This window comes from Lithobates pipiens, unplaced genomic scaffold (assembly GCF_037356315.1).
Source record: "Lithobates pipiens isolate NorthernLeopardFrog02 unplaced genomic scaffold, aLitPip1_a1.2 Scaffold_8, whole genome shotgun sequence".
NCBI classification, from domain to species: Eukaryota; Metazoa; Chordata; class Amphibia; order Anura; family Ranidae; genus Lithobates; species Lithobates pipiens.
In genome coordinates, this window is record NW_027507903.1 from 29049001 (window position 1) to 29066238 (window position 17238).

The 17238-nt window shown below is 40.8% G+C and overlaps 1 protein-coding gene across 1 annotated transcript in view; it reads right to left on the reverse strand.

Annotated features, from left to right (window-relative positions):
* ST8SIA2 (ST8 alpha-N-acetyl-neuraminide alpha-2,8-sialyltransferase 2) overlaps positions 1–17238 on the reverse strand; it is a 540643-nt gene that overhangs the window by 231139 nt on the left and 292266 nt on the right. Inside the window, exon 2 of the mRNA XM_077472929.1 lies at positions 7761–7823. Within this exon, the coding sequence (XP_077329055.1) occupies positions 7761–7823 (63 nt within the window). The remainder of the gene's footprint in view (positions 1–7760; positions 7824–17238) is intronic.

Genomic DNA, 17238 nt, shown 5'->3' on the forward strand with positions numbered 1-17238 from the left:
AGCACTACAGAAGACGAGTAAAAGCCCCCCTGTTCTTCTGGAGGATATATCTGCCCCTCTATACCTAGCTCATTTGTACTCCCAACAGATGTTGTACTGAGAGGCTCACTTTCTGCCTTAAACATAAAACAAAAATCTATAACTCGTAAAAAAAAAAAATTCAGACCAAGTATGTAAAAGTCACTTTAAAAATGACTTTCACATAAATGTGTATGAGATCCAGTGGGGATTCTGCTTTCATTTAAAAAAGAAAAAGCCAATGGGATATGGGACAGGATTACCCAGCAAATAATTGCCATACTTCCTCATTAGGACCACTCACTGAGCTCCCTTTTATTTTTCCCTACCCAACTGAGCTCCACTTCTTAGTAGTAACAGCTTGATTCAAAAACCCAAAGCAAGTATCAGGACATTTAGGATTATGACTATGAGATGAAAAAGAGAGAACAGGAACTAGTCTGTTCATCATTGCACAAAGAGATTTTCCAACTTGTTCAGAATACCTACGTAGTCCCTGTCTCGTTCCGATCTTTTTCTGTGTTTGAACAGAAAGGAAGGTCCATCGTTGGATTTTGCCTTTGTCCTTTTTCGGAGTTAGAACAGGAACATATGCATGCTATTTTAGCCCATCTTGGTCTTGTCCTATTTTCAGTAATGCCGCGTACACATGACCAGACTTTTCGAGGGACTAGGTCCGACGGTCTTCCCGACTGACTTTCGGCGTAGTTCTTTCCAAATGAACGGACTTGGCCACACACAATCACACCAAAGTCAGACGGATTTGAACGTGATGACGTACGACTGGACTAGAATAAGGAAGTTCATAGCCAGTAGCCAATAGCTGCCCTAGCGTCGGTTTTTGTCCGTCGAACTAGCATACACACGAACGGATTCCTCGGTCCAGCGGAGCTCCAGTGGAAAAATTGTTCTATTTCTAATGTCCGCCAGATTTTTGGCAAGCAAAGGTCCGATGGAGCCCACACAAGATCGAATTGTCCGACGGACTCGTTCCGTTGGACCTTTGCTGTCAAAAAGTCTGGTCGTGTGTATGCGGCATTAGAAGAAAAAGAAGTGTGCTCTTTAAGTCTACTTTGGTCTTGTCCTCCATCTTAGAACAGGAAAGAAGGTCTAATGATTTAGCCTGTCTTGGACCTGTTCTCTTCCCAGAACAAGAAGGAAGGTTCACCCTTTAAATCTGCCTATGTCCCGTCTTTCTCAATTGGATCACAAAGAACAGTGTGCTATTTCAGTCAGTCTTGGTCCGATTCAGTTCTTAGCTGGAGCAGGACAGATGGTGTGCCGCTTTAGTCTGTCTTGGTCCTGTCCTCTTCTTAGTTGGGAGAGAAAGGATGGTGTATTGTTTAAGTCTGTCGTGATCCTGTCCTCTTCTCAGTTGTCACAACAAGGATGGTGCGTTCTTTTATGCCGCGTACACACGAGCGGATTGTATGGCGCACTTAGTCCGTCGAAACACATTTCAGCGGACAATCCGCTCGTGTGTGGGCTTCAGCGGACTTTTTCAGCGTGCAGTCCGGAGTACTAAGAATTTCGTTTTTTTCGAAATTCTGTCCGTCGTACTTTGGTTTCAGCGGACAATATGGTCGTCAGTATGCTAGCTCGACGGACTAAGAATGGCGCATGCCCAGAAAGGATTTACACGGCGGAAGGGTGCTTTGCTGTGTCTTGGACTTCCTATTTCTAGTCCCGTCGTACGTGCTGTACACGTCATCGCGCAAGCTTTCGACGGACTGTTTGTGTATCCGTGTGTGGTCAAGTCCGTTCAGTGGAAACTACGACGGATTGTCCGTCGGATTGTATGACGGACTAAGTACGCCATACAATCTGCTCGTGTGTACGCGGCATTAGTCTATCTTGGTCCTGTCTTCTTCTCAGAACACCTTAAGAGTTCCCTTCACTGGAACTAAGGGGTCAAGCCCAACCCCTGAAAGACAACCCTACATCATAATCTCCCCTCCACCAAATGATTTGGACCAGTGCACAAAACAACAAAATTTGTTTCTCAACAAAATAAAGCATGGAGACATGGACGGGTGGGTGACTTTGCCGTGCTGGTGCTCAGACACAGATGAGTTCTACTTAAAGAGGAAGTAAATAAAAATACACCCTGCAAGACAAAGGCATAATGAGCTAGTATACATAGCATACTAGCTCATTATGAATAACTTACCTGAGATGGAAGCCCCTGAAGCGACCCTCGTTCTCCTCCTCTGATGCAGCCATCTATCCCGGAGTGACTTCCGGGTATCACGGCTCCGGAGCTGTGACTGGCCGGAGCCTCGATGATGTCACTCCCACGCATGCGCGCGGGAGCCACCACTAAGGGCATGGTCGTCGTTAGCAGCGGCGTAGACAGTGGTGTCTGTCTTTTGTTAATATCTCCTAAACCATGTAGGTTAAGGTTTACGAGATATTTCTTGCACCTACAGGTAAGCCTTAATCTAGACATACCTGTAGGTAAAAGTGGTCTGTAAGGGTTTATAACCACTTTAAAAGGGGATATATTTACAATGTACAAGTATATCAAAGGTGACTTCAGTAACTGTAGTAAACCGTTTACTGTGAGGTCCCTGAAGAGGACACAGGGCCACAATTTGAGGCTAAAAGAAAGGAGGATTAAAGTGGAAAATTAAGTCCTGCTACATCACTTCAGACTGGCCCCTTGGCAGGTATATCTATGTAAAAAATTTAAAAATAAATGCCTATGCTCTTTAAAATCCAGTAATACACTGTTTCACCCCGCTCTGCACATCTGTAAATGCTCAGTTGCACTCCATTTTATTTTTAGGTACTGCTGAGTTTGTAGGGGCCGATCTGCTGATAGCCTTAATGTGGAATTAGACCCTCCTATCCTTTACAGCCAAGAAGCTGCTTCTGTTTGATCTGCAACTGCCATGGTGCTGCACATGTGATCAGTTATGACACCAGCCATTAGATGGTTTGACAGTTTGGTTGAGGACACAATCAAATGTGTCGGTTAACAATCCCGACATTGCAGGAAAGTAACTGTTTTTCTAAGCCATTAAATGAATGGGTTTAGTTCCGCTTTATGATTTACTGCTGGGGCTCTGGGCTTCAGCAAAATGGCCGCCTCCAGCAAGAAGAAGCAGGAACAATGCTGGAGGCAATTTCCAGCACGCACTCATTTTGATAGCATGATTATTAATATGGAATGTATGTTCCCTGCTAAAGAACATTATTTTTTATCGAAATGTTATGGCTAAAGTTCTGCTTTAACCTTAGATTGTGCAAAAGGTTTTTTTTACTGTAAGAGCAGTAAAAATGTGGATCTCCCTTCCCAAGAAGTGGTGTGGGGCGGAGAGTGCTGACTACTAAACATGTGCAGAGCAAAAAAAAAATTATTTAGTTTTGATTCGGTATGTACATAATTTATTTTAGTTACATTTGTTTATTTGTTTAATTCATTTTTGGAATTTGGTCAATTTGAATTTTCCGAATTCAATTCCAGATCGAGTCAAAAAGTTTTTGAATCAATTTCAAATAGTTTTCCGATTTCCAGAAAGAATATAACATAAAATAAAAGAATAGAATATAATGGAATAGAATAGAAGAGAAAGGAATGGAATACATTTAAAAACTAGAATAACATAGAACGATTATTATTATTATTTAAGGTACTTATATAGCGTCGTCAATTTATGCAGCACTTTACATATATATTGTACATTCACATCAGTCCCTACCCTCAAGGAGCTTACAGTGTAAGGTCCCAAACTCACATTCATATACTAGGGCCAATTTAGACAGGATCCAATTAAACTGCCAGCACAACCATATTTTGACATTTGAATAGAATAGAAAAGAATAGAATTCAAAAAACAATAGAATAGAATAGAATAGAATAGAATAGAAACAATATAACAATTTCCCAAACTTCACTTTGAACTTGAATAGAAAAGAATAGATTAGAATAGAAAAAAATGAATAGTATAGAGAAAAATAGAATAGAATAGAATGCATATAGCCATCCTCCTCTTCTAATCTATTATTTTCTATTCTATTCTATTTGAAAAATCGAATTTCAGAAGATGGTTATATCCTTTCTATTTTATTCTATTCTATTTGTTTCTATTATATTCTAGTCTATTCTGTTCTTTTATTCGCTATTCTATTTTGTTCTGTTTTACTCTATTATATTATATTCTTTTATTTTCTGTTATATTTCTTTCCATTCTAATAATGTTTTTTTCTATTCTGCTCCTCTATTTTCTATTCTATTTTATTCTTTTTGGAAATTGGAAAACTTTTTGAATTCGAGTTTGAAAATTATTCGCATTGGAAAACTTTTTGAATTTGGAAACTTTTCGAACTCGAAAACTTTTCGAATTTAAAAAGGATTAGAAAATGATTGAAATTTGAAATTTAGTCTGATTTTTTTTTTTTTTTTTTTATCTTTTTATTTTTTTGTTATTTCGGATTCGGTTTAAATTCTGTATTGTTGTTCAGGAATTCGGATACATCCGAATTTCCGAAAAAATAAAAATCGGTCCGGATTACAATTCAGAATGAAATGAGTTGCACATGTCTACTGACAACCTCAACCTGGTTGCCTCCAGCTGCATTTTTTACTGACTTAACAGTGAAAATTTTTAAAAATTTTTACTGGCAACCTGAGAAATGACAGAACTCCTATTGAAAACTAACAGTGAATATTTGAAAAGTATAAACATGATATGGAAACGCTGACAATACCTAGAACAAAGTAATTTGCTTGATTTATACTTAAAAAGTCAACACAGCATGAAATTATCAGCCTCTGATATTTACTGGCAGTTGTAAAAAAAAATCACAGATTTTTACAAACTGTCAGTAAATTTACTGGCGGTTGGCAATCCTAAACTCAAAGAAGTTTTAGATGTCTTCCTCGGGAAGCGGAATATACAGGGCTATGGGAATTGTGGGAGAATAAAAATCACACACACATAGTTGGACAACAAAACTGTGGAATTTTGTCTGAAGGGCGTTGGCCCAATCCTGTCTTGCATACACACAGCCACACAATTGTTGGCCAACAATTACAAAGTAGTGACGTACTACATGGTTTTTCAGCTCTTTAGCACCACCCTTTGGGTCCTTCTGCTAATTTCGTGTTAGTAGAAGTTTGGTGAGTGTTGATTCGCGCTTTTCTTTTCGCGTTTTTCATTTCGCACTTTTCAGTTCATTTCTGAACGGCTGTTCGTCAACCAGCCATGTTGTGGAATCGGAGGAGATAACGTGTTTTTTATTATTGGCCTTGGAGTTATTGCTTTGACATAATTTTTTTGGTTGAATAATGTTTTGATTTGGTATATTTTCTATATTTTTGGATGCATAGAAGGCACTTTTTGGTTAAGTTCTATTGGCAGATAACATGTCTAATTGTATTTGTTTTCTTTTTTATAATGCACAATAAAAAAAATTGTGGAGAATAATACTTGGCTATGTGTTTTACTCCAAATGACAGTTTTGGAGTAGGCAGTTACATTTAAAACAATACAATGTAAAATTGACAAGGGACACCAACATAGTTGTATCTTTGATCTTAAAAACTATGGATCATGGGGTTGTGGTAACTTGCCCCCCCCCCCCAAATAAAAAACATAATAATATTATTCTTGATATCACTAGAAAAAAAAGCCTTTGAAAATTAGTTTGCAATAACTCTATCAGTATCACCAGCAAAGCAGCTTCATTATTATCCCATTAACCACTTAAGGACCAACCTCGTCTTGAGATTTTGGTGTTTACATGTCTAAAACATTTTTTTTTGCTAGAAAATTACTTAAAAAATAAATAAAAAAATAAATATATATATATATATGTATTACAATGACCGCCATTTTATTCTCTAGGGTGTTAGAACCCCTAAACATATATATATATATATATATATATATATATATATATATATATATATATATATATATATATATATATATATATATATATATATATATATATATATAATGTTTGGGGGTTCTAACACCCTAGAGAATAAAATGGCGGTCATTGTAATACTTTTTTTCACACCGTATTTGCACATGTTTGTCGCCATTCCACGAGTGGGGGCAATTTTAAAGCATGACATGTTAGGTATTAATTTACTCAGTGTAATACTATTTTTCACAATATAAAAAAAATTGGGCTAATTTTACTGTTGTCTTATTTTTTTATTCAAAAATGTGAATTTTTTTCCCAAAAAAAAAGTGCGCTTGTAAGACCGCTTCTTACAAGCGCACTTTTTTTTTGGAAAAAAATTCACATTTTTGAATAAAAAAATAAGACAACAGTAAAATTAGCCCAATTTTTTTTTATATTGTGAAAAATAGTATTACACCGAGTAAATTGATACCTAACATGTCATGCTTTAAAATTGCCCCCACTCGTGGAATGGCGACAAACATTTACCCTTAAAAATCTCCATAGGCGACTTTTAAAAAACGCTATAGGTTGCATGTTTTGCGTTACAGAGGAGGTCTAGGGCTAGAATTCTTTCTCTCGCTCTACTGATCGCTGCGATACCTCATATGTGTGGTTTGAACACCGTTTTCATATGCGGGTGCTACTCACGTATGCATTCACTTCTGCTCGGCGGGACGGGGAGTGTTTAAAAAAATAATAATTATTATTATTATTTATTTTACCTTTTATTTTTTATTTTTACACTGTTTTACACTGTTTAAAAAAAAATTGTCACTTCAATTCCTATTACAAGGAATGTAAGCATCCCTTGTAATAGAAAAATGACAGGACCTCTTAAATATGAGATCTGGGGTCAAAAAGGCCTCAGATCTCATATTTACACTAAAATGCAATAATAAAAAATAAAAAAAAATGCAATTTAAAAAAAAAATTGACTTTTTAAGAGCTGTGAGCTGTGTTTTGACATCGCTTCCGCCCAGCAATTGTATGGAGACGGGTGGGGGCCATCTTCCCCTCACTCATCTTCATACCTAACAGGAGACAGGACGTGATCACCTCCACCGCTGCCGACGGTTCCGGTAAGCGTCGGAGGGCACCGGATCCTGGCTGGAGGGGGGGGTGCGCTCTCCCGCTACCAATAAAAGTGATCTTGCGGCAAATCTGCCGCAGAGACCACTTTTATCTTGTAGCGGACTACCCGCTGAAGAAGGGGATACCGGGGTTATGGCAGCTGCTGCTAGCTGCTGCTAGCTGCTGCCATAACAACGATATTCTCCTTCAAACAGCCGCCGTAAAACTGTGGCGGGCGGTCCGTAAGTGGTTAAAGAAAAAGAGAACATGCGCTGCATATGAAGATTCATAATTTGCCACATCACGAATGTTAATTCTTCATTACGAAGGCTTGTTTATAAGACCAACCGCTTCCGGCTCGTCCTTGCTTCCTAGCATGCGTGTTTGTACCTTGGACTTTTGTGCAAGACCAATTGTAACATTTTCGGTTTAGATTGTCAGTGTATTATCGTGGCTTCTTATGGTCTATGGCCCTCTAAAAAAACAATATCAGTACAATACCGTATTTGAAAAATGGCGCAGCAACTGGAAAAAGAAAAAGACTCCATAGTCTGTCCTTTTATCTGCCTGTTGCCTCGACTCCTCCAATGTGAAATTGGGTTGCGTTGAAGAAGAGCTCAGACAAGGAGAGAATTGGACTGAGTGATAACTATTCCTATAGTGGCAAACATCACCATTTCAGACCACAGCAGATTAATAGCTGCCTCACAGCCAAAACAAATGAACAAAAAGAAATCTCATTTACAAACCTATTAGATTTGCTATGTAAGCCTTCCACAGCTGATCTGATTGTGCCTCTCCCTCCAGTGCTCCTGCAAGACAAAAGACAATACATTATTTATCAAATTCTCTCACTGCCTGTAAGCTTGCTTTAACAAAAAAAAAAAAAAATTCTCCCGCATGTATAGAGAGCAGAGAACTTTTCCTGCTGCTTGTCCAAAGCCCCGTTATAATACCCATCTCAAGACACAGGAGTCTATTACATGCCATACATCTTTGCAATGAAATGGAACTAGCAGACGTTCCCTCAGATCTCTAATAAGGAAGACAAGGCATTATTTCAGGTGCATTACTTCACATGCCATGGGCCTTCATAAGATGTTGCTGGCCAACAAAGGAGCATTGTTGCCGGTCATTTGTACAAAAACATTTATTAGAGCAGCCATTTTCAACCCAGCTACTGTGGAAACCTAGGGTTCCTCTAGCCCAGGGGTCTCAAATGGGTGGCCCTCCAGCTGTTGCGAAACTACAAGTCCCATGAGGCATTGCAAGGCTGACAGTTACAAGCATGACTCCCACAGGCAGAGGCATGATGGGACTTGTAACAGCTGGAGGGCCAACAGTTTGAGACCCCCTGCTCTAGCCACTTAAAGCGGAGTTCCACCCATCTGTACATATCCAACCTCATTGATGGGCACAGTGAGGCCGCTTTAATGGACACTGGACAGTGAGGCCACATTGATAGGCAGTAAGGCCGCATTCATGGGCACAGTGAGGTTGTATTCATGGGCACAGTGAGGCCACATTCATGGGCACAGTGAGGCTGCATTGATGGGCAGTGAGGCTGCATTCATGGGCACAGTGAGGCTGTATTAATGGGCACAATGAGGCTGCACTGATGGGCACAGTGAGGCTGCATTGATGGGCAGTGAAGCTGCAATGATGGGCAGCGAGGCCACATTGATGGGCAGCGAGGCAGTATTGATGGGCAGTGAGGCTGCTGCATTCTTGGGCACATTGAGGCTGCATTCTTGGACAAAGTAAGGCTGCATTCATGGGCACAGTGAGGCTGCATTCATGGGCAGTGAGGCTGCATTCATGGGCACAATGAGGCTGCACTGATGGGCACGGTGAGGCTGCATTGATGGGCAGCAATGCTGCAATGATGGGCAGAGAGGCCACATTCATGGGCAGCGAGGCCGCATTGATGGGCAGTGAGGCTGCATTCTTGGGCACAATGAGGCTGCACTAATGGGCACAGTGAGGCTGCATTGATGGGTAGCGAGGCTTCAATGATGGGCAGCGAGGCCACATTGATGGGCAGCGAGGTTGCATTGATGGGCACAGTGAGGCTGCATTCTTGGGCACAGTGAGGCTGCATTCTTGGGCACAGTAAGGCTGCATTCATGGGCACAGTGAGGCTGCATTCATGGGCAGCGAGGCTGCACTGATAGGCACAATGAGGCTGCACTGATGGGCACAGTGAGGCTGCATTGATGGGCAGCAAGGCTGCAATGATGGGCAGTGAGGCCACATTCATGGGCAGCGAGGCCACATTGATGGGCAGTGAGGCTGCATTCTTGGGCACAATGAGGCTGCATTGATGGGCACAGTGAGGCTGCATTGATGGGCAGTGAGTCTGCATTCACGGGCACAGTAAAGGTGCATTTGATGGACACAGTGAGGCTGCATTGATGCTCAGTGTCCTACTGTCACTCCGCATCACACCCACTTTTTCCGGAGTGTGCGTAGCACACTGTCGGCTGCTTCCTCCTTCAAGTGTCCATTATTCTGAAGTTCAAAAGTTGGGAGGTATACAAACATACTTTGAAAGGAATGCGCAATCAATGTATGTATAATGTACTATACTATATTCAATACTAAAAATAAAATAAGGTCATAATGATTTGTGCAAGAGCAACAACATTACATGGGCTGCAAGGCACACTACCTCCCCCCCCCCCCCCCCATCTCTATTAGTAAGTTAAACACAGATTGCCAACAAGCATGCTTTGAAAAAAGAGATTCAGGTGTGCAAATGTATTTGTAAAAATAAAAAATTAAGATATGAACAAATCATTATGTAAAACAATAAAAAAATAAAGTTTGCCAATACAATCCTTAATATAGTCAACCTGATCAAAGGCTGCTGCGCTCTAAGTACAAAGCATGTTTTTATATTTTTTCCATAGCAGTATCCATTAGACATGTGTGATTCGGTTCACAATGAATAGATTTTCGTATGAATTTGTTAGTATTTGTACATTCAGATCAATTCAAGCATCCGAATAGCTGAAAGAACCAAAATACGAAAATTACGAAATTACGAATAAGCAAAATAACGAACACACGAAAATACGAACTTGCGAATGGGCAAAGTTACGAAAATATGAAACTCTGAAACAGTAAAAGAAAGAAAATTACATCTATAACGAATGATTTACATTTCATATTTTTCAATCCTTTGTCTGTTCGTAATTTCGTATTTTCGTTCGTGTGTTTATAATTTTGTTTCTCCGTCTGTTCGTAATTTTGTTTGTTCGTGCCCTCGAATCTTTTTTTTTGAATGGGCAGTGTATTAGTGAGTGATGTATCTTATTTAAAATGTTTAGCCAATCAGCTTATCCCTTTTGTGTCGGAGTCACACTGCATTCCTGAATCTTTTTAGATTCAGTTGAGGAGGAGACGGAGTCAGGTCTGGTGATGGAGGGAGTGGACTGGAGTAAGTAGGGGACTTATTAGAAAAGCAAGCATAGGATTATTATTCTTTATTTCCTACGAAAGTACAAATCAAAGAAAAAGGCAATCTCACAAAAGTAACAATTACTAAATTACGAGTAGTGTACCGAATAAATGAAAATTATTATCTAACAAAATTACGAATTTCGAATCAGAGAAAAGTAGACGAAATTACGAATCATTTTGCATCAAAGAAAACAAAACTGTTACAAAAATACGAACGAGTTCGAATATAAAACCTCGCGTCTTACAAAATTACAAAATGTTATGAATCAACAAAAACATAAAGAAACAAAACAAAATAAATGTTTTTGTTGTGCACATGTCTAGTATCCATGTTACAATATCGTAATAAACAGTGTCCATTCAGCAAGCTTTTGGACTATGGGGGTTATTTACGAAAGGGAAACCCACTTTGCACTGCAAGTGCACTTGGAAGTGAGGTCGCTCTAAATCTAAGGGGTAGATCTGAAATGAGGGGAAGCTCTGCTGATTTTATCATCCAATCTTGTGCAAGCTAAAATGCTGTTTTTTATTTTCCTTGCATGTCCCCCTCGAATCTACAGCGACTTTACTTCCAAGTGCACTTGCAGTGCAAAGTGGATTTTCCTTTAGTAAATAAACCCCCATGTCTTTCCACAGGTTAGGATCACTCTATATTCTTAAGAACACACAACAATTGGAATCATCAGGATTACTATCATTAATATACAGGATTTATATAGCGTTAACAGTTTGCGCATCGCTTTACAATGTGGCCACATGCACCTTACTTCAACCATATGCTCTTCCATTAATACAGAGCAAGTGTATGATCAGAGTTCTCAATCTCTAAACAGTTTCCATATTCTATACAAAATGTTAATATCCATCCTATTTCTATCCTGTTCCAAGTGTATGCATGCCAGTATATTATATGCCCTGCATCATTAATTGTAAATCCAAAGGATCTTATAAGGCCTTAGAAGTAGATGAAAGGATAAAAGCTCTCTAAGCAAACGTAGTGCCTTGCCCTAAATTTAGGGCCATATGATTTATTACCAATACCAAACATCGTAACTAACTATTCTTTCATCTCCTTTCAATCTAGGTTCTCCTAGCAATCTTCTTTTGTAGCAACCCTTACCTCCATGAGCCAACAACCTTCGGAAAACAATCCACGGTTTTAATATCGGAAATTCCCACCGTGTGTACGCGGCATTAGTGAGAGTGGCTTTTAGGTAAGGATTAGGTAAGCATTCTTTGATTTTTAATTCTGTTTTAATTTTCTTGTGTTTAGCATTTCTTTTTGTTGGAGTTGGGCTGCAAAAGCGATATACTTTACATTTTCATACGAAGCTCACTTTAAAACTATTTATGCACTTAACTAGCTAGGTACAAAATAGTATCTTTTTCTGATGTCTAAACTCCAGATAGTTTTTCATCTGAAATTGTATAGCCCCTGCCAGTGGCATTGCTAGGGGGTGGCTTTTGGGGCTACAGCCCCGTATCTGGGGCCCATAGCCCCGGTCTCTGCAGGGGTCCCCAAGGGGAGAGGAGGCTCTCTGGTGACCCTGATGTAAGTGGGGGGCTCTCTGGGGATGCTGATGCAAGGGGGAGGCTTTCTGGGGATCCTAATGTAAGGGGGGCTCTCTGGGAACCCTGATGTAAGTGGGGGGCTCTCTGGGGACCCTGATGTAAGGGGAGGCTCTCTGGGGACCCTGATTTAAGGGGGGCTCTCTGGGGACCCTAATGTAAGGGGGGCTCTCTGGGAACCCTGATGTTAGTGGGGGGATCTCTGGGGACCCTGATGTAATCGGGGGCTCTCTGGGAACCCTGATGTAAGTGGGGGGCTCTCTGGGGACCCAAATGTAAGGGGGCTCTCTGGGAACACTGATGTAAGTGGGGGGCTCTCTGGGGATCCTAATGAAAGGAGGAGGCCCTCTGGGGACTCTGATGTAAGGAGGCGGCTCTATGGGGACCCTGATGTAAGGGGGCTATCTGGGGACCCTGGTGTAAGTGGGGGGCTCTCTGGGGATATACACACAAACACATGTATATTACTGTACATACATGTGTATGCCCGCCCAAGCGTATGACTTTCTTTACTAAGCTGTTACGGGCTCTAGCCCCAGATCTTTTGAAGACCTAGCAACGCCCCTGGCACCTGCCATGTTATACCTAACTGAAGACTTTATTACTCAATAATGTAGTGGGGAAGCTGTAAAACATTATCAGTGGGCAATTGGCTTTAGAGACAAAAGTCTAGCAATGGACTTGGCTACTAAGGCCTAGTAAACAAGGGCAGACTATCGGGTGGCGTGTATGACAGCTGGTCTGACAGAAACCGGCCGATTGGCTTGCTTCAGTTGAAGGGGCATTACTGAAAAAGGTCTGCTGATCACCTCCCAATCAGCATTCTCAGCCAATGGTTGAGAGCGCTAACTACAGTGTTCTGGCCGGAGCCCATCCCCCACTCAGAACACAATAGCTCAGTGGGGGAGATCGCTGCACTAACCCAAAATGCAAGTAATTGTGCTGCAAGTTTAAAAATGACTTGCTAAGCTACTGCTAGACTTGCCAGGATTCATAAGTTTGTTGCACAATTGCAGCAAGTCTGCATTACATGACTCCAGATCAACTTTTTTTGCAAACATTCAGCTATCTGCTGCCTTAACCCCAGTATTTAACGTCAAAGTACCAACGTATAATGACGGTGGGTGGTCCGGAAGTGGTTAAACAATAAGAAAACATGCCCTAAATTAAAGGTTAATCAACACAAAAGGCACAGTACAGAGGGGGAGGCAGAAGGGCTCAGTACGGAGGGGGTCAGGAAGGGCACAATACTGGGATCATGACGGTACAAGTTCCAGGACGCTGCCTGGGACATGCCCATCCAGGGACAGTTTAGTAAAAACTGTGACTATCCCAGGAAATCCAGGACTGTTGATAAATATGATGTAATGTAAGATTATCGTTGAGCCCCCATGCATTTGGGGCCCCTGGGCAGTGCCCATGCACTAAGATGGCCCTGTGGAACAGCCCCACATAACGGTACATAATTCTCCTGTGAGAATGATGAAGTGCCCCCAGAGGGCATGTTTTTGATGACCTGGGCTTACAGAAAGTGAGTTGAATAATTCAATCCAGAATAGAAGTGGTGGCTGAAACCAGGGAAGGTCATAGAGTGCAACGTTTGAGCATGAAGCAGATGAGCACTGATGGTGAGTAGATAGGAAAGGAAATAATAATAATAAAAAAAAAAGAAATAAAAATTGTGGCGTAAGGGCTTTAAACTCTAGGCCAAATAGATCCTGGGACCAAAATAAATAGTTTCAAAGCTTTGATAAGTCCAATCTGGAGTTGGGCTTTACGTGTTTAAGGAGTTAAGTCCATATCCATCACATGGCTGTCGTGACTCCTGTTTTCCTTTCTCGTTCCTTCTATACACATCCTTTAATTGCACTGTGTATGTTCTGCATGAACAGTCTTCTGAAAGGTCACAGACAACTTTTTCTAAATTATCTTTGCTCAGCTAGTGGTTTCGAACCCTGCTGTGAACAAATCTCCACAGAGGATGATGAGAAATGGATGGAGTAACAGATTATATCCAGCCAAACATCTGGGCTTTGTCTTTTTTCATTTCATTTCAGCTGAAAATTGGTATTTCAGCACCAACTTCCACCGGGCGCCTGCATGTTTGGATTTTAGAGTATCTGTTATCTGTTTCCGTTGTAAAATTGAGTATAAAACCATCTAAATGAATGCTGTGACATTATTTGTTGCTATAATAAATATCCCCAAAAATATATATAAAAAAAATATTTTTCCTCAGTTTAGGCCGATACGTATTCTTCTACATATTTTTGGTAAAAAAAATCCGCAATAAGCGTTTATTGATTGGTTTGCGCAAAAGTTATAGCATCTACAAAATAGGAGATAGTTTTCTGGTATTTTTATTGATAATTTTTTTTTTACAAGTAATGGCGGCGATCAGCGATTTTTATTGTGACTGCGACGTTATGTCCGACACATCGGACATTTTTGACACATCTTTTGGGACCATTGGCATTTATACAGCAATCACTGCTATACAATGCAGTTATTCCTGTGTAAATGACACTGGCAGTGAAGGGGTTAACCAGTGGGTGACAGTGTAGGAGTTAAGTGTTCCTAGGGGCGTGTTACTAACTGTTGGGGGCTGGGCTTTCTTTTAGTGAACACTGATCTCTGCTCCAATCACACAGAGCAGAGATCAGCGTCACTTGTTGCTAGGCAGAACTGGGATATGCTGTTTACAATGGCATCTCCTAGTTCAGCCGCCCCGTGAGACGATTGCGGGTATGCCCATGACGATCGAGTCCACAGAACCCGCGATCGGACTCACGGGGGTCCCGACTGGCACATGAGCGATGGCAGGGCGGCAAATTCAAAGGGACGTACAGGTACGCCCATTTGCCTGCCCGTGCCATTCTGGCGACGTACATTGGCGTGCGCCAGTCGGGAAGTGGTTAACATCTGAGTTCCAGCCTCACGGTTACCTGCACAATTCCCTGGAATCGTTCTTGGAGCTCTTTGGATTCCCTGGATTGTTTTGGAAATCTGCTGATCAGGCTATCCTTGCTTGATTGACTCGTTGTCGCAGACATTCGAGTCCACTATTTCAGGTAAAAGTGTATACCCCTTATCTCGGGTGGAGGACACACTATCCCTGGTGCTCTACCTGCCTGCTGAGGCCTTTTTACCCCACTTCTGAGTAACAATTTTTTGTGGTGGACTCCATAGATGTTTACCATAGGATTGTTTCACCTTTACTGGTGATTTGAGATTTATTTTTATCACAAAGTTTTTATTATTTATACATAACCCCATGAGTCCGCGGGACCCGCGACCGGACTCACGGGGGTCCCGACCGGCACGCGAGCGATGGCAGGGCGGCAAATTTAAAGGGACGTACAGGTACGCCCATTTGCCTGCCCGTGCCATTCTGGCGACGTACATCAGCGTGCGCCAGTCGGGAAGTGGTTAAAATCTGAGTTCCAGCCTCACGGTTACCTGCACAATTCCCTGGAATCATTCTTGGAGCTCTTTAGATTCCCTAGATTGTTTTGGAAATCTGCTTATCGGGCTATCCTTGCTTGATTGACTCATTGTCGTTGACCTTCGAGTCCACTATTTCAGGTAAAAGTGTATACCCCTTATCTCGGGTGGAGGACACACTATCCCCGATGCTCTACATGCCTACTGAGGCCTTTGTACCCCACGTCTGAGCAACAACTTTTCTTGGTGGACTCCATAGATGTTTACCATAGGATTGTTTCACCTTTGATTTTTATCACAAAGATTTTATTATTTACACACAATACTTGATATATTGCTCAATGTTTATTGTTTTATATTTTTAGCGCTACATTTTACACTGATCTTTTGCATTAAAATTTTGTCACATTCTTATGTAGCAGCTGTTCATTTGTCTTCACTAATTGAGTTAGCGTAGTAATATCCCCTATCCACAATAATATAGTGAAAACTATATTTGTAATTAAAAAAATAAAAAATAAAAACAGCCACAAAAATTTCACATAAACAAAATAAACTATATTTTAAAATACACCCATCTAAAATAATGGGTTATTTCTTGTTTCCGAATATTCTAAATTGCTGTCCTCAAAAGAAATCTCTAAAATATGGCAAATTATTCAAGAACTGCTGATGTTATTTGCAAAATTGATTTTGCCTGGTTATTTTTACTTTTCTTTTAATTAGTGTAAATACATGCAAGCAAAGCTTTCCCATAAAAAAAAAGTCAATCAAAAATAATGACCTTCATAAATAAGCCTCTAAGACTATTAGGAAAATGTTTTGAGATGCAAAAACTTGAATAAAAGTTTAAATGTTACAGTAATCAGAAAAATATTTAAGGTTACATACATGGGGGAAGGGGGGATGGAGGTACAAGGTGGCAACCAGACTGGTCACATATGACCAAGGAGCATAAATACCTGCTTAATATCAGTGATGTGGACAACCATCTCTTTTTACCACTCTAAATACAGCTCTTTCCTATTTTCTAGGGAAGACCGGGGGGGGGGGGAACACAACTGTCTTGCATTGCACGGGAGCCTACAAGAGCTTCCAGAAAGGGTCAGAACAGGACTTAAGAATGGCGACTCCCTGGAACAGGCAACGTTCTCTGAAGTGATGACTGTCAACTTGGGACGTCATTCAGCCCTTACCTCCAACTCCATCAGCCTGATCCAGCAGGATTTAGACAAGTTCTGTGACCAAATACTTCAGTGAAACACTGGGTCAACGCGACAAACTATGAGATCCGCAACCACTCAGCTACCCTCCACAACCCACAACCCACAATCTAAAGTAAAGTCCCTGGAAAGCAGGACAGAAGACGAGGAGAACCAGCAAAAACCTGTGCAGGGACCGAAGGACAAAACTTTTACCTCAACTACCGAAAAAGGCATACATCTCCTAACACAACTTTTATTTGTACGGTTAATCTGTGCTTTAAGTAAATAATCCTTGAGGAAATATCACCAGTTACCTTTTTATGCTAAAGCAAATAGAAATTTTTTTTATATCCTTGTCTGTCTTGGCCAATAAAAAAAAATGTTTTAATAAAAATTGCCTGAGTTGCCACTCCGATACTATTAATGAATCCAGGCACCGATTTACATCAACACCTTCTGTTCATTGGACAATACTTTAAAGCTCAGGATTGTTTCACACCCTTTTAAAGGGTACTATCAAAGTTATTATCTAGTAGTACTTTGT